The 13,292-nt window shown below is 32.8% G+C and overlaps 2 protein-coding genes across 5 annotated transcripts in view; both read left to right on the forward strand.

Moving 5' to 3' along the window:
• The first annotated feature begins 18 nt into the window (after positions 1 to 18).
• LOC148603800 (mediator of RNA polymerase II transcription subunit 24-like) overlaps positions 19 to 13,292 on the forward strand; it is a 39,762-nt gene continuing 26,488 nt past the window's right edge. For all 4 annotated transcript variants that reach the window (XM_088551528.1, XM_088551530.1, XM_088551531.1 and 1 more), the window contains exons 1-10: positions 19 to 137; positions 6,796 to 6,970; positions 7,353 to 7,435; positions 7,960 to 8,072; positions 8,318 to 8,544; positions 9,065 to 9,188; positions 9,986 to 10,145; positions 10,946 to 11,059; positions 12,204 to 12,331; positions 12,957 to 13,043. In XM_088551528.1, coding sequence (XP_088407654.1) covers positions 6,802 to 6,970; positions 7,353 to 7,435; positions 7,960 to 8,072; positions 8,318 to 8,544; positions 9,065 to 9,188; positions 9,986 to 10,145; positions 10,946 to 11,059; positions 12,204 to 12,331; positions 12,957 to 13,043 — 1,205 coding nt within the window. In that variant the 5' untranslated portion in view covers positions 19 to 137; positions 6,796 to 6,801. The remainder of the gene's footprint in view (positions 138 to 6,795; positions 6,971 to 7,352; positions 7,436 to 7,959; positions 8,073 to 8,317; positions 8,545 to 9,064; positions 9,189 to 9,985; positions 10,146 to 10,945; positions 11,060 to 12,203; positions 12,332 to 12,956; positions 13,044 to 13,292) is intronic.
• Positions 1,532 to 4,845, forward strand: LOC148603801 (uncharacterized). Its single transcript, XM_088551533.1, has one exon. It carries the CDS (start codon positions 1,687 to 1,689, stop codon positions 4,657 to 4,659), a length of 2,973 nt encoding a protein of 990 aa, XP_088407659.1. The 5' UTR covers positions 1,532 to 1,686; the 3' UTR covers positions 4,660 to 4,845.

Raw genomic sequence — 13,292 nt, forward strand, 5'->3', positions numbered from 1 at the left:
GTTTGGATATTATTTATGTTTTTTATTTGTTACTTCCCCTGAATTTTATGCAGCGTTAAAAACAGAAATCCTACAGCAATCATTCATCACAAGACTTGTGTCGATTAGTTCGATCATTCCATGTCAAGCAGTAAATAGTAAGCATTCAAAATTATCGGTTTTATTATGTTGTCACCTTTGTCAGTGTGCATAATTGTAACTTTTGAAATAAAAAGATCAAAGAAAAATGAAGATAAAAGTAATGTGAAACGGGCTTCTTCTAATTCTACTTCTATAATCTCCCGACCAACTTTAACACGCTAAAGATAATGGGACTTTTCTCAGCGCATGCTATTTACAAAATTCCAAACCAAATTAAACTAGTGAATTCAAACATTAACAATATGACTGAATTTAAAAATAATCAATAATGAGTTTAAAACCGGTCTCACTAATTAGCGACAAGAAGAAAAAAATAGCGACAAGAAGCGTCAAGAAGCGACAAGAAGCCGACAAGAAGCGTCAAGAAGAAAAAAATAGCGACAAGAAGAAAAAAAATAGCGACAAGAAGAAAAAAATAACGACAAGAGGGAAAACTAGCGATAAAAAGAGAAAAAATAGCGACAAGAAAAAAAAATAGCCACAAGAGGGAAAACTAGCGATAAAAAGAGAAAAAAATAGCGAAAAGAAGGGAAAAATAGCGATAAGAAGAAAAAATTAGGGACAAGAGAGAAAACAAGAAGGAAATTAGTGATAAAAAGGCACAAAATAGCGTCAAGAAAGAAACAATAGTGACAAGAAGGCAAATAAAAATAAAAAATAAATCAACCCAATAAGAATTGTTATACAAATTCAAAAGATATTAAGTAATAAAATAAAGAAATATACTACTAAAAATAGAAAAAAAGAAAAATTAATTAGCAACCTCAGATTGATTAAGAGATAAGCATTAATTTCTGTCTATTTTTTCCTGTAATTTAATTGGCTTGTATATTGTTTTGGGGCGGCCTTGTGCATAATTATTCATACACACGTGTTTACCTTCAGGCAATAACAAGAAGCCGTGTAATTGACGACGGCACGTGGGTCAGATTAAGTTAATTAGTTTTATTTTGCAAGCAAATTATTCTCTGATCATTTCGAGTGAATAATAAAATGAATATAATTATGCAAATGAACATGTAATTAATGTAATAATTAGCTTGGGTAAATGTAAAAGTATAACTTTATGATTAATAGTAATAAAAACATTGATGGAATGTTTTTGTAACATTTAAAGGATTTGATCTTTTTATAAATAATACATCCATGTTTATTTAAATTTTACTCGCCCAAGCTTAATGAAGCCACAACTAACTACCACTTTGACATAAATTCATGATCACGCATATTCTATTCGATTCTTGCAAAAAATACGGCTCCGTTCGGTTGCAAGAATCTGCTACGTTTGTACGATTACGATTTCTCGAATAAATACATTCAGATTGATACCATCGGTGTTGATCAAAACCCTTAGGAACAGGGTTAATAATATCCTTTGGGCAAGATAATTTCCTATATTCCAGTATCGAATAATTCTATAAACCTTAGGAACAGGTTTTGTACCCCTTGGGCAAGGGAGATATCATTGAAGTATCGATTTAAAATTTTAAACCCTTAGGAACAGGGTTTACTACACCCCTTGGGCAAGGGATATACAAAACAAGGATGTCGAATCCTTGTGGTGACTGTGGCTTAGACTGCATAGATCTTTGTGTATTCTGTGAGCAATGTGAAGCTTGGTATCACAGCAAATGTCAGAAACTAAGCAAAGATCAGTTGAGAGTCTTAACTAAATGCAAAAACATTGATTTTGTCTGTTCACGATGTTGTCGCACTAGCGATTGTTCTTTTGATTACAATCTCTCTCTAAGTAGACTAGAGAAATATGCTGCAAATAACAAATTACTGACAAAGGCAGTGCAAGTTGAAACCATATTACTCAGGGGAGAACCACTGACTAGAATAAGAAATGAGACTGATTTTACATATACGGCACAGTCTGCTCTGACAGAAGATAAGGTTTCTAGACACATATTGAATGAACATAATATGCTAATAAATGATAGAAAACCTGTCAGTGTGTCTAGTGATGGAAATTGTCTCTTTAACTCTCTATCAGTCGATGTTACGGGTAATGAACATCTAGCCAGTAGAATTCGTGTTTTAACTTGCATTGAACTTGTCAGCAATAAGTCCAAGTACGAAACTCGCTTAAATGATCGTTTAAGTATAGTAACTGAATCATATGATGAGTCATGCCTAAAAGCAGCAAAGAATAGAAGCTTTTCGTCTGCCTGGACAATACTAGCATCAGCAACAGTTATGGGCTGTCCGATTCAGTCTGTTTATCCTCCAATAAATGGCTTCATGGACAAGGCTATTGGCATCTTAAACACGGTTTTTGAACCATTGCAAGGGAAAGCTAAAGAACCTATAGTAATATGTTGGACAGGTTCTTGCATTGCATCTAATAAAACTGGTACATGGACACCAGACCATTTTGTTCCTTTAGTGAAACCCAGTGCAGATATATCTATCATTGATATAGAGAGCACGGAGGAGTTTCCTCCTCTTAATAGCACTGCCAATGACTCTCACTTGGTCTGTCCGACAATATTTGATACCACTGCATTATCTATGCATGAGGCATCTTGCCTAAACAATAGCCATGACTCTTATAACAAACTTGGCGATCAGAGTGAGGTAAACGACCTGCAGTCGGGCACTAATTCGTCAGATCTAGACAACCCTATGCACACATTGTCTACACATGAAACAGAAACAGCAGAATCATGTCGCAAACTTGAAAATAATAAATCCCTATCATTAGACAGAATAATAGATACACTGGTGAATGAGAATGCTACTCATGATGACATTCCTCGTATTGTCAAAGATAATGTCTATTTTGTGTTGGACCACACAAAGAACATAAATAGGAAAACGAAGTCGAAGAAAATGGAGTTTTGGGACGATTGTGGAACATGGGATACGAAAACCACATCTACCAAAACTACATATTATGTTCGGAAACAAGATGGCACTCTGCAATCATGTGTCAAAAAGAATGGCCTTTTCTGTAAAGAAATTAAAAGGGAATTTGTCCCTTTAGAACCGCAACCAGATGATTCAAATATATTTGTCTTAAAACGCTATTATGCTTCTCTTAAAAGGGACAACATGTACAAGAAAAGAATCAGCTGGTTCGATAAAATGCCGGGCTATTCTATTGACACTATGAATAAAGCAGTTGCTGAATACTTAGGAACATATCCTATTGAGAATATAAATAGACATGGCAATGCTAGGATTACAAAACAAGAGTACATTCGTACTTCACCAGAGACTAAGAATAAAGTAAAAACTGAAATTGAAGCTGGCAAGTCAGTTAAACAAATTTTCACAGACAATTTTAGTTCTGAACATCAACCTCGAGACTCAAAGTCTATACAGAACTTAAAATATAGCATGAAAAAGAGCAGCGACCCTTCGCATAGACAAAATGTTGCTGATGATATGCAAACTGTCATCAATATGAATTCTGCAAAACACCCATTTTTAAAAGAGATAGTGCAGACCTCTGGCAAGCCACCAAATATAATTTGTTATACAGATTTTCAAATGAAACACTTTGCCAATGCTTGCAGGTCTTCTATCATTGGTGTTGACAGAACTTTTAATCTTGGCGCTTGCTTTGTCACAACAACAGTGTTCCAAGAACACAAGCTAAAACGAAAAGGGAAAGGTATGAGTCCGATTATCATGGGTCCTATTTATTTGCATTGGGATGGTGCATTTCACACCTACCAAAGATTTTTCACTCATATTGCCTCAATGCTTGATATTTCAATAACTGATACTTTACTTAGTGTAAATAACATTGTCATCGGCTCAGACGAAGAACGGGCAATAGTGAAAGCAATTAAGTCTAGCTTTCCGGATTCTGATTTAACTTTGTGTACAAGACACTTAAGTGAAAATGTATCAAGACATTTGAAAAACAAAGTAGGGGTAAATGAGAGAGAATCTAAGAAAATACTGACTGATTTATTTGGAGATAATGGGCTCATAGAATCAAATACAACTGTTGATTTTACATCACAGGCCACTGATATTGAACGCAAGTACGAAGACATTGTCGGTCCATATCTCACAAACAAAGTTATTCCTACTATCAAGGAATATGTGTACAAAGCAAGAAAAGGTGACTCAAGAATTCCATTGCAATGGAAAAATAACAACTGCGAATCGATGAACCACATCCTGAAACTGAATCAGGATTGGAAACCAGAAAAACTGCCAGAGCTGGTAAATAAAATCCATAAGGAAATTCAATTGCAAGAGAGCTTAATCGTAGGTGCACTATACGCACACGGGGACTACGAATTAAACACACAAGTTAGCCACTTGCAGTATACAAAGTCACTCTGGCAGAGCAAATCTGAAAAAGAAAGAGCACTTGTTCTTCAAAAATTCTTGAGTCACGGTAGCAAGGCTATTGATAAGGGCACAGTAACAACATCTACCGATGGGGGATTGGTAATCCCCAAAACAAATGCATGTGCACGAAAGCCAGGGCAGAGAAAACGAGCGAGATCAGCTAAGACAATGTCTGCTAAGAAAGTCAAATTTCAGTGACGGAACAGAGACTTGTGTCCATTAAACACGTTTTGGCTTAGAATTTGTAAATATGTATATATGTAATGTCAATAAAACAAAAAACGAACAAAGAAAATCTATATATATGTATATATTTGTTTAAAAATCTTCATAATTCTGAAAAAAAGTTTTTGTTTCATAAGAAAACGTACACACCTTACGAACACTATTTTTGGAAAACCCCTAAATATATATCAAAAATAAATATATAAAAATATCCTACTAAATCGATGGAAAAAAAAATAAGACTTTAATATATTAGCCAAAAATGTGCAGCAGAATCTAATATACCATTACTGTAAACAATGAAAATATATTTTCTTATCTATATAATTTTTCTTCTTGTCGCTTTTTCTGATTTTGTGACGCTTCTTGAGGGTTCTTGTAGCTTTTTATTGTTCTTTATGCTATTATTTTCTTCTTGTCGCTATTTTTCTCTTCTTGACGCTTCTTGTCGGCTTCTTGACGCTTCTTGTCGTTTCTTGACGCTTCTTGTCGCTTCTTGTCGGCTCTTGTCACTTCTTGTCGCTAATTAGTGAGACCCTTTAAAACTATATACATTGGTAGATGTTCAATGACTGTAGGTGTAAGTTGAAATGGCTGCTCTGGCTTCCAAAATTCTGTCTCCAGCTGCAAATTTTTCTATCCAGTTTTCAGTAATTGGAGCCAGCATGGGTGCCCCAAATTAATCTTTTTAAAATAAAACACAACAGTAAGTCCACTGATAATTCATCAAAATAACCCTCATTTTTGACATATATGTACCCTACTTTTGATGCATGTACAGTACAGGTTTTTAGCTTTAGTCTTATCCAGGATAAAAAATCATATATCACTTTTCATATGTTAAATTATAAAGTCCTCCAGAAATACATGTTTATACTTTATTTTATCATGGACTTTATATTTCCATATACATTGTAGTCCCTGATTTCAAAACATGTTGACCTTTTTCTGTTGTGGGCTTATTATATAATTTGATTTTTATTTATAAATTTTCAACAATTAAGGCTTTCATTTTGTCCTATAAAAACAGATGAAAATGTGATTACAGCTGATGTGGTTCCTGTACTTTAGTCTGAAACAACAGATAAAATTGATATAATGAGCTGGAACAGCAGATGAATTTTATTGGCAGACAGCTTAAAATGAAAACCCGGAACAATCATAATTCCCTTTATTCAAGGGATAAAATTTCTAAGCATACTACCGTGGCCCATTTATTGTGTGCTTTTTGTTCTGTTGTTTTTGGTTCAGTCTGAAATTAGGTCAATTAACTCTGATCAAGTGTCAACACAATTGCTTGATTGGAGGGGATGTCTGTAGCAGACAAATTTAGTGTCAAAACTTAGATGCTAAGAAAATCCCCAACTGATATTTTTGTTGCCAGATCACATGAAAAATTGCTAATTGCAACATTGGCGAAGCTAAGCGTGATCCCAGGGAAAATGCTGTCAAATCACCTTGAAAAGGTGTAAGATTTACATGTACATGTAGTTCATAGACCGCAAGTTTGTACCATGTACATTTTGTATATATTCTTTGTGAAAAAGTTATATTTAGTTCATTATTTGATATATTACTATCCTGTATTTAGTATAAAAAGCATTGTCACCATGTTTCTTTTGTAGCAGCAGGACTTCTCATGCAAACTTCCTGGCTTCTGTCATTCTTCAGTTACCTTTCCTATGATTCTGATGATTTAGATTTATTAACTCCATACTCTTTAATCATATTATCATGATTATGGAATAAAACAGTAATTGTCACATTCTAAACTGGTGATTAAAAAAGCATATAAATTTTTAACCAAACAGGTGATTACCGGTAAATTTCTACCAGAGTTTACCTACAATTTTTTATTTTTTTTCTACAAATTTTATGGGACAAACTGGCTCTTTTTAAGCTTATTTTTGCTTTAAACTATTTTTCCACTCTCCAAAGCTTGTATGTTGAAAACCTTAATTTAAGAATCTTGAGTGGCATAAGAATTTAAAATCCAACAGTTCACATAGTTTGTAATATTTATGATAGTGTACTTTAGTGTGCATCAACTGCTACTGTACTTTATTTTGTAAATGTCAAGGCCAAAATTTTTAGTACATTGAATTTCAGATAACTATGGAATCATCAAATTCATCATCATCTTCATCCAAAGGAAGTATTTTCTGTAACAAAGTAAAGACACTGTTGATGAGAGCATGGAGGGAACGATGGCAGGACAACCATTGGGGCGTAATGTTGAAGAGAATGTTAATGGATATTCCTGGCGATCCTAAGGAATTGGCTGGTGAGTTTTTCTGAAAAATAAAGGTAAGTTCCAAATAACTTTTTATACCCACTACTTGTGGGGTGAAAAGTGCTCGTGCTGTTCATTCATTTGTTCATCTGTCCCCATTTCTAATCCCAGACTCCTTTCCAATCACCAATGGAATTTAATGTAACTTTCATACATTCTTTATCACATGATACCTTTGTAGACCTCCTGTTTTGTTTTTGTTTTTCTGACTGACTTGATGCAAAAATAGGCTGTTATTTCTGCAAATGGAGATCAACAAGCAAACAAGCAAATAAAAGAATTAAAATTTTAGATGTAAGTCTTTAGCAGAAATAGAATTACTTTGTCTATTTATAATAAATTACTTGTTTTTTTTTGTTTGTTTTATTTATAGAAATTTTGATGCAGCAGTCACTTGTTGGGCCAAATCCAAACACACTGATATTGTCTTATTTAAGGCACAGTGTTACATCACAGGTATGATATGGTATTAAATGCTTATTTCAGTTTGTCAATCTTAAATAATGAAGAGGGTTTCTGCACTCACAAAATGAATAAATGCATGATGGATATTCCATTACCAAGCAGATAAACACATGATAATTTGTGCCAAAATGCACTTGTTAAATCTGGGTGATTTTGGAACTCTTTTCCAAATGTATCCCAACCCTCAGAAGGCTTATATGAAGAGAATAAGGCTTTCTGGAATCATGAAATTAGAAACTTTGCCTTGTTATGAAATAATTTCCATGTGGAAACAATCACTACCCGGAGGCATATTCTTAGTAACAGAACCACTGAATCATTACATTTTACAGAATTTGAGATAATAATTTTAATATTTACAATCTTCATATACCAGTTATCATTTTCATTATTTCAAAGCTTAAATAATCAATAGTCAATGCAATGACATGCAACTCTAATGATGTCTTATTTGGGGTCCTATTGACCTAATAACTAAATAATACATACATAGTGATTTGTACATTCATTCATAGGTCATTCCATTCAACACAGCATTAGGACTGATCACTAAGTATGAAGAATTTTCCAAACCATACTGTATCCTAGGGTTAATTAGTATGGCAGAAAATATTGCTACCAATTTCAGGTGAACATCTTATATTTGGATTTGATTTGATGGATGTCTTTAGTGAAACTGCTGTTAATTACCATTGTTTTGAAATTTCCATAGCTTTAATTGTTGTTTTCTTTTTGGTTGATATAATACATGTTTTGTAGAGTTATCTTACATCTGGAATGGAATCTGGAACTTAAAATAGAACTAATATTAAAGCTTTTACAACAGACTTACATGTATGTTAATTGAAATAACCAATTTACTACTGTTTTAAGTTTTGTGGCAAGTACAGACAATGGATTGACAACATCTCGAAGTCTCCAGACTACAATACACTGGTTACTATTAGGTATACTGCAGTCTCAACAGAGAATAAAAGAGAGTAGACAACCTCAACAGGAATACAGTTCTATCATAGAGAAGGCCAGTGGAGCCATTCAAAAGATTATTGAATTGCCAACAGTACAAGCTCTGCTGTATGTTGCCATGTCTGATGATGTTGGTAAGTTGTCTATTGGACAGATATGGATAATTAGGGCTCCAACGAAAAGTGGCGGTCGCTTAATAGTGATCACTCCTCTTTTCGTTCATCCAGTACAAACTTGTGTCCGGGCTGTAACCTTTTTGTCTTTTGATGAAGGCTTTTGATATTTTGCATATGGGTTGATCACTTAAAGACAATGTGCTGCATACTATGTAGTCATGGCATATGACCTTGACTTTTGACATCAGGGTCAAATTCCTCTTTTTCATCACAATGTTTCCAGGCTGTAACTTTTTTGTCCTTTGATGTAAGCTTTTCCCAAATCCATTTCACATATATGGCTTAACTGCCAAGCCAAGTTTCTCACAGATGGATTCCATCTCAATTATTTTTAGTTTTTCTACTGAACAGAATATTATTAATATGGAATTAATTTTGAAAAAATGAAACAATAAAAACTTTTCTGTATTTAAAATTGCTCCTAATGGAAGCTTTTCTTTTAGTCTTTAAAGTAGATTATTTGTATTAATATTTTCAGATAAATTTAGAGAATTTGAACAGACAGAAGTAAATGTTCGAGGGACTCTGAGCCAGATTCACAATGATGCTTTACCAATTCAAGCTCGACAGAAAGTTACTGGCATGCTTAACTCCTTGTCAAAGTATGTTTTTAACATTGTAATATCCCCACTGATTATTTTCATAGAGAATATGAAAATTTTGTTTATATGATATACATGCAGTTGTAAAAAGTAAGTAATATCATTTACTCAATGTGAAACAATCATGTAGGGAAAATTATGTCAGCAATCTACAGGAAAACCTACTGTAAATATCTGATCCTAAATAAATATAATTGTCTTCAAGGTGGAGAAATACCACAATTAATAGCAATCATTTATTCATCAAAGGTCAAATCAAATAAGATTGAACAAAAGTATGGATCAATTCTGCTGAGGAAAAAAAAGTCATTCACCAAACAAATGGTCCTGAAACAGGTGTATTAATATTTTTTTATATATATCTTACCATGCAGTTGATTTATGAATATAGATATTCTGTAAATTCAAAATTATTGTGATGTTTCATTTGTGCAAAAATGTGACTTTGTTAAAAATCACAACAGAAAAAACTTGCAATTTGGAACTTTAAAAAAAATTCTGATGGTGATTTTTTTCTCACAAAAACACCAACAATTTGAACCCCATATTTGATAAAATGACAAAATTACAATAATTACCATTATGCACATAATAATTGTTTAATTCAGATGGACATAACTGTCTTCTACATTACACATACACATACACATACACATACATGTACATGTACAGATTGAATTTTATTTTCACCCCCTACTTGTAATCTTAATTTCCTTTGTAAATTTTTGTTAGGTTTCTACATTTATATTTTCCATACCAGTGTGTTTCTGAAACTTCATAAACATTACTATTTGTAGAATTCAAGAATTTTCTCCTCCCAGCCAGGCAGTATTGGAAGTGACATCATTACCGATCTGCCCCTCCATAGAGGTGTTGGTTGCTGTGGAGGCTGTGTTGAATCCCACCAATGATATCCAGGCTTTTGTTGAACAGATTTGTGTAACAGAAAAACTTATGGTAGGCTTACCCAGACACAACTGTTCAATGCCTGTTTTTTTTGTTTTAAAATATATTATTTAAATAATATTCTGATAATTTTTCACTTGATGTAAGAATAATTTTTCTTATAAAAAATCTAGTCCAGTTTATTTACGTATGCGATGATTTTCATATGATAAAAAAAATCATATGAAAAATTTCTAGAAGCACTATAATATTTGATATACTTAGGTTTGAAACTCATTGAATCTATTATAAATAAGGAACAGAATACTTACTGTTTTAAGAAGCTGTAATTAATTCTTATTTTTATTAGGTTTTAATGAAAAAGTTGGTTATTAGGCCAGATAAAATTAATTTGAAGATGTTCATCCCCTCTCGCCTAAAAAGTTATATATACAAAAATATTTTAAAAAATGTGGGGCAGGAATTTGGCCGGGATTTTGTGGGCATCAGTTTCTAGTACTGAGATACTATAACAAACAAATCTTTCAAATAGCTAAAATTAGGCTGGCAAATATCTGGTAAGAAATAAATATATAAAAATAAAATCCTCCTACCTGCCCCATATTTTTTGTGAAGGTGGGATGAAAATCTACCATTTACAATTTTTTAAAGTAATTCTTTTGTGGGACTTGTGTATTTTTAGCTATTTAATTAACTGCCAACTATAAGAGAAGTTACCTTTTTTTATATCTCTCAGGGAACTATTTTTGATATCTCTCAGAGAAATATTTTTTTGGCCTCTTTCAACTGCTGTTCAAATTTTACCAAAACATTAAGTTTAAATGTTAATTTGGATCCATATGAATTTGTAGAAACTGTCAAGACCATACCTGTACAGTGAGCTGATAAGGGCCTGTTTTATGGGACTGATTGATGCACATGAGAAAGATAATGAATTAAACTGGGCTGCATTTACTTACTTGAAGGTAGGATAAAGGAATTACATTAAAACTGGTGACTTATTTAAAGAATGCAAAATCCTGTACACAGGTGATCTTTATATACAGATTAATTTTACATAAAATGCACTAAATGGGATGTTTGTATCATGGTCTTTTCAGACAGGTTATTGCTTAATACAGGTTGTCACAAAGATAGGTTTGACCGTAATCATGTTTCAGTTTGTTTGCCAGATTGACAGTATTTCTAAGTTTAGAGTAATGACTTAAATAGCACTCTAGCTAAGAATCATGCAAATTCTGTAATATGTGATACATTCCTAAAAAGGCTATACATTTTTATTTTTGTTATAAGTTGCTTTATGGGTCTATTTGATGAAATGTATAATTATTCATTCCAATCTGTCTGGTCTTAGGAGATAATTCATATAAACGTCAAATTGTTTCTATTGTATTTCAGTGTCATTTACAGTTATCTCCCTTAGTTTTGAATTCTACAATACATTCTAAATAATCTATATTTCTAAAGAAGAAGGGTTATATGAAAAGCCGTACATTCATTTCTGTTTCCTATAACATTTTAAACAAAATATCAAAGATAAAAATGTTGGCTTTCTTACCATGTATCACATTTTGCATGATTTTTAGCTGGACTGCTACTCACATAGATTTCCACTTAAGAATCATGCTAATTTAGAATAAGGTAATTTATTTTGAAAAAATGCTGTTCAGTAATTGAAAAGCATACAGAAAACTAAGAATAAGTATTGAAGCCACATTGACTATCAGAGATTCAAATTTACTTTCAACAGTGGAAGGTTCTGGACTTTCCAATCTTTCAAATCACAGGCATATTTGAAAAAAATCAACCCAATAAAGTGTCAATTAAAAGGTTGAAGGTCCAGGACCCAGGTAATTGAAATTTTAAAGGTCTTAGGTCTGAAGCATAGGGGTTCAGACCACTACTAATTAGAACCCCTATGATATACAAAAATTGGAAGCATAAACTTCAGTGTAGGTACCCTTCATTAGTCTATTGATATCTAATAAAGTTGCCTCTCGTAATCTTAAGTTGTTTCATTTCATTGATTATATATCCCACAACATTCCTTTGGTGTGTAGTTTTTTTCAACAATTCCTTCTTTTAATTTACATGTACATGTATCTTTAGCTTCCACAAGTATTTGTAAAGATGAACCAACAGGCTCCACGAAATGACTTCAGTATGGAGATAGAACAAGGGATAGATATATTGTTGAATTCTGTACCATTACTGGATCTGACTGATATCAAACTCAAGTAAGCTGATTTAAGGTTAGATCCAGGGGGTGTAGACTTTTGGTTGAAGCAAGTCAGAAGGGACATAAGGCATCAACATAGTGATATAACATCTAAAACAGCTGAAATAAATTTTAGTGTGCTCACTTCAGATCAACAGTACTGTGTAGTGAAAAAAATTAAAATGACCTGCTTCAAAGCTCTTCAGACCACAGCTGTGGTACAATAGTGATAAACACATCACCAATATTTCATGCATCTCATATACTGCATCTTTTCCTAAATATGAATGAACTACTCCTATTAGAATCAAAATAAATCATGGAAAGTCCATTTTATCATTGTTTTACCATTGGCTGGCCATCATGTTGTTATTTAGCTCACTATTGCTCAGGACAAAACAATGCAACTTAAACAGCCAGACTGTGGTAAAACAAAAATGGAGTTTCTGTGATTTATTTCTTAAATTAGATTTGATGAAGTCATACCAAATATTTTAAAATTGATAGTCACTGCTTTTACGCCTAGTTTTTGACTTGTAGAAGATACTAGGCTAAGAGTCAGTAAAGTGCCTACATTTATGTATTCAATTAATGAATACAAACTTGAACTCAATTAAAGTTATTTTCCTTTCCATTTTATGCAGTTGTGACTGTGTACAGTTTTTGCTGCATGAATTGACCAAAGCAGATCTGATCACAGATGGACAATCTCAAAGATTGCTACATAGAAGGTATCTGACCTAGATATGCACTATTTAACTTAATATTATTCATGTACACTGAAAAACAGACTTAGTGGAGATATTCAATAACAAATGTTTTGTTATGAGCCACTACAAAGCCTGAAACATATTTTTTTAAATGGGATAAAAAATTCTTGTTTTGGAATTGGATGACTTGCACTTTTCTGACCTTCTTTGAAAGGTCAGTATTTTGCAATGTAACACTACATAATAAGGAAAGTGAAGCTCCTGAGGGAT

Source organism: Perna viridis, chromosome 11, assembly GCF_037379345.1.
Source record: "Perna viridis isolate PV_CMFRI_1.1 ecotype Kerala chromosome 11, ASM3737934v1, whole genome shotgun sequence".
NCBI lineage: Eukaryota > Metazoa > Mollusca > Bivalvia > Mytilida > Mytilidae > Perna > Perna viridis.

What these genes read in the sequence shown, in the direction of transcription:
- LOC148603801 (XM_088551533.1), top strand. Translation starts at nt 1,687, where the DNA reads ATGTCGAATCCTTGTGGTGACTGTGGCTTAGACTGCATAGATCTTTGT.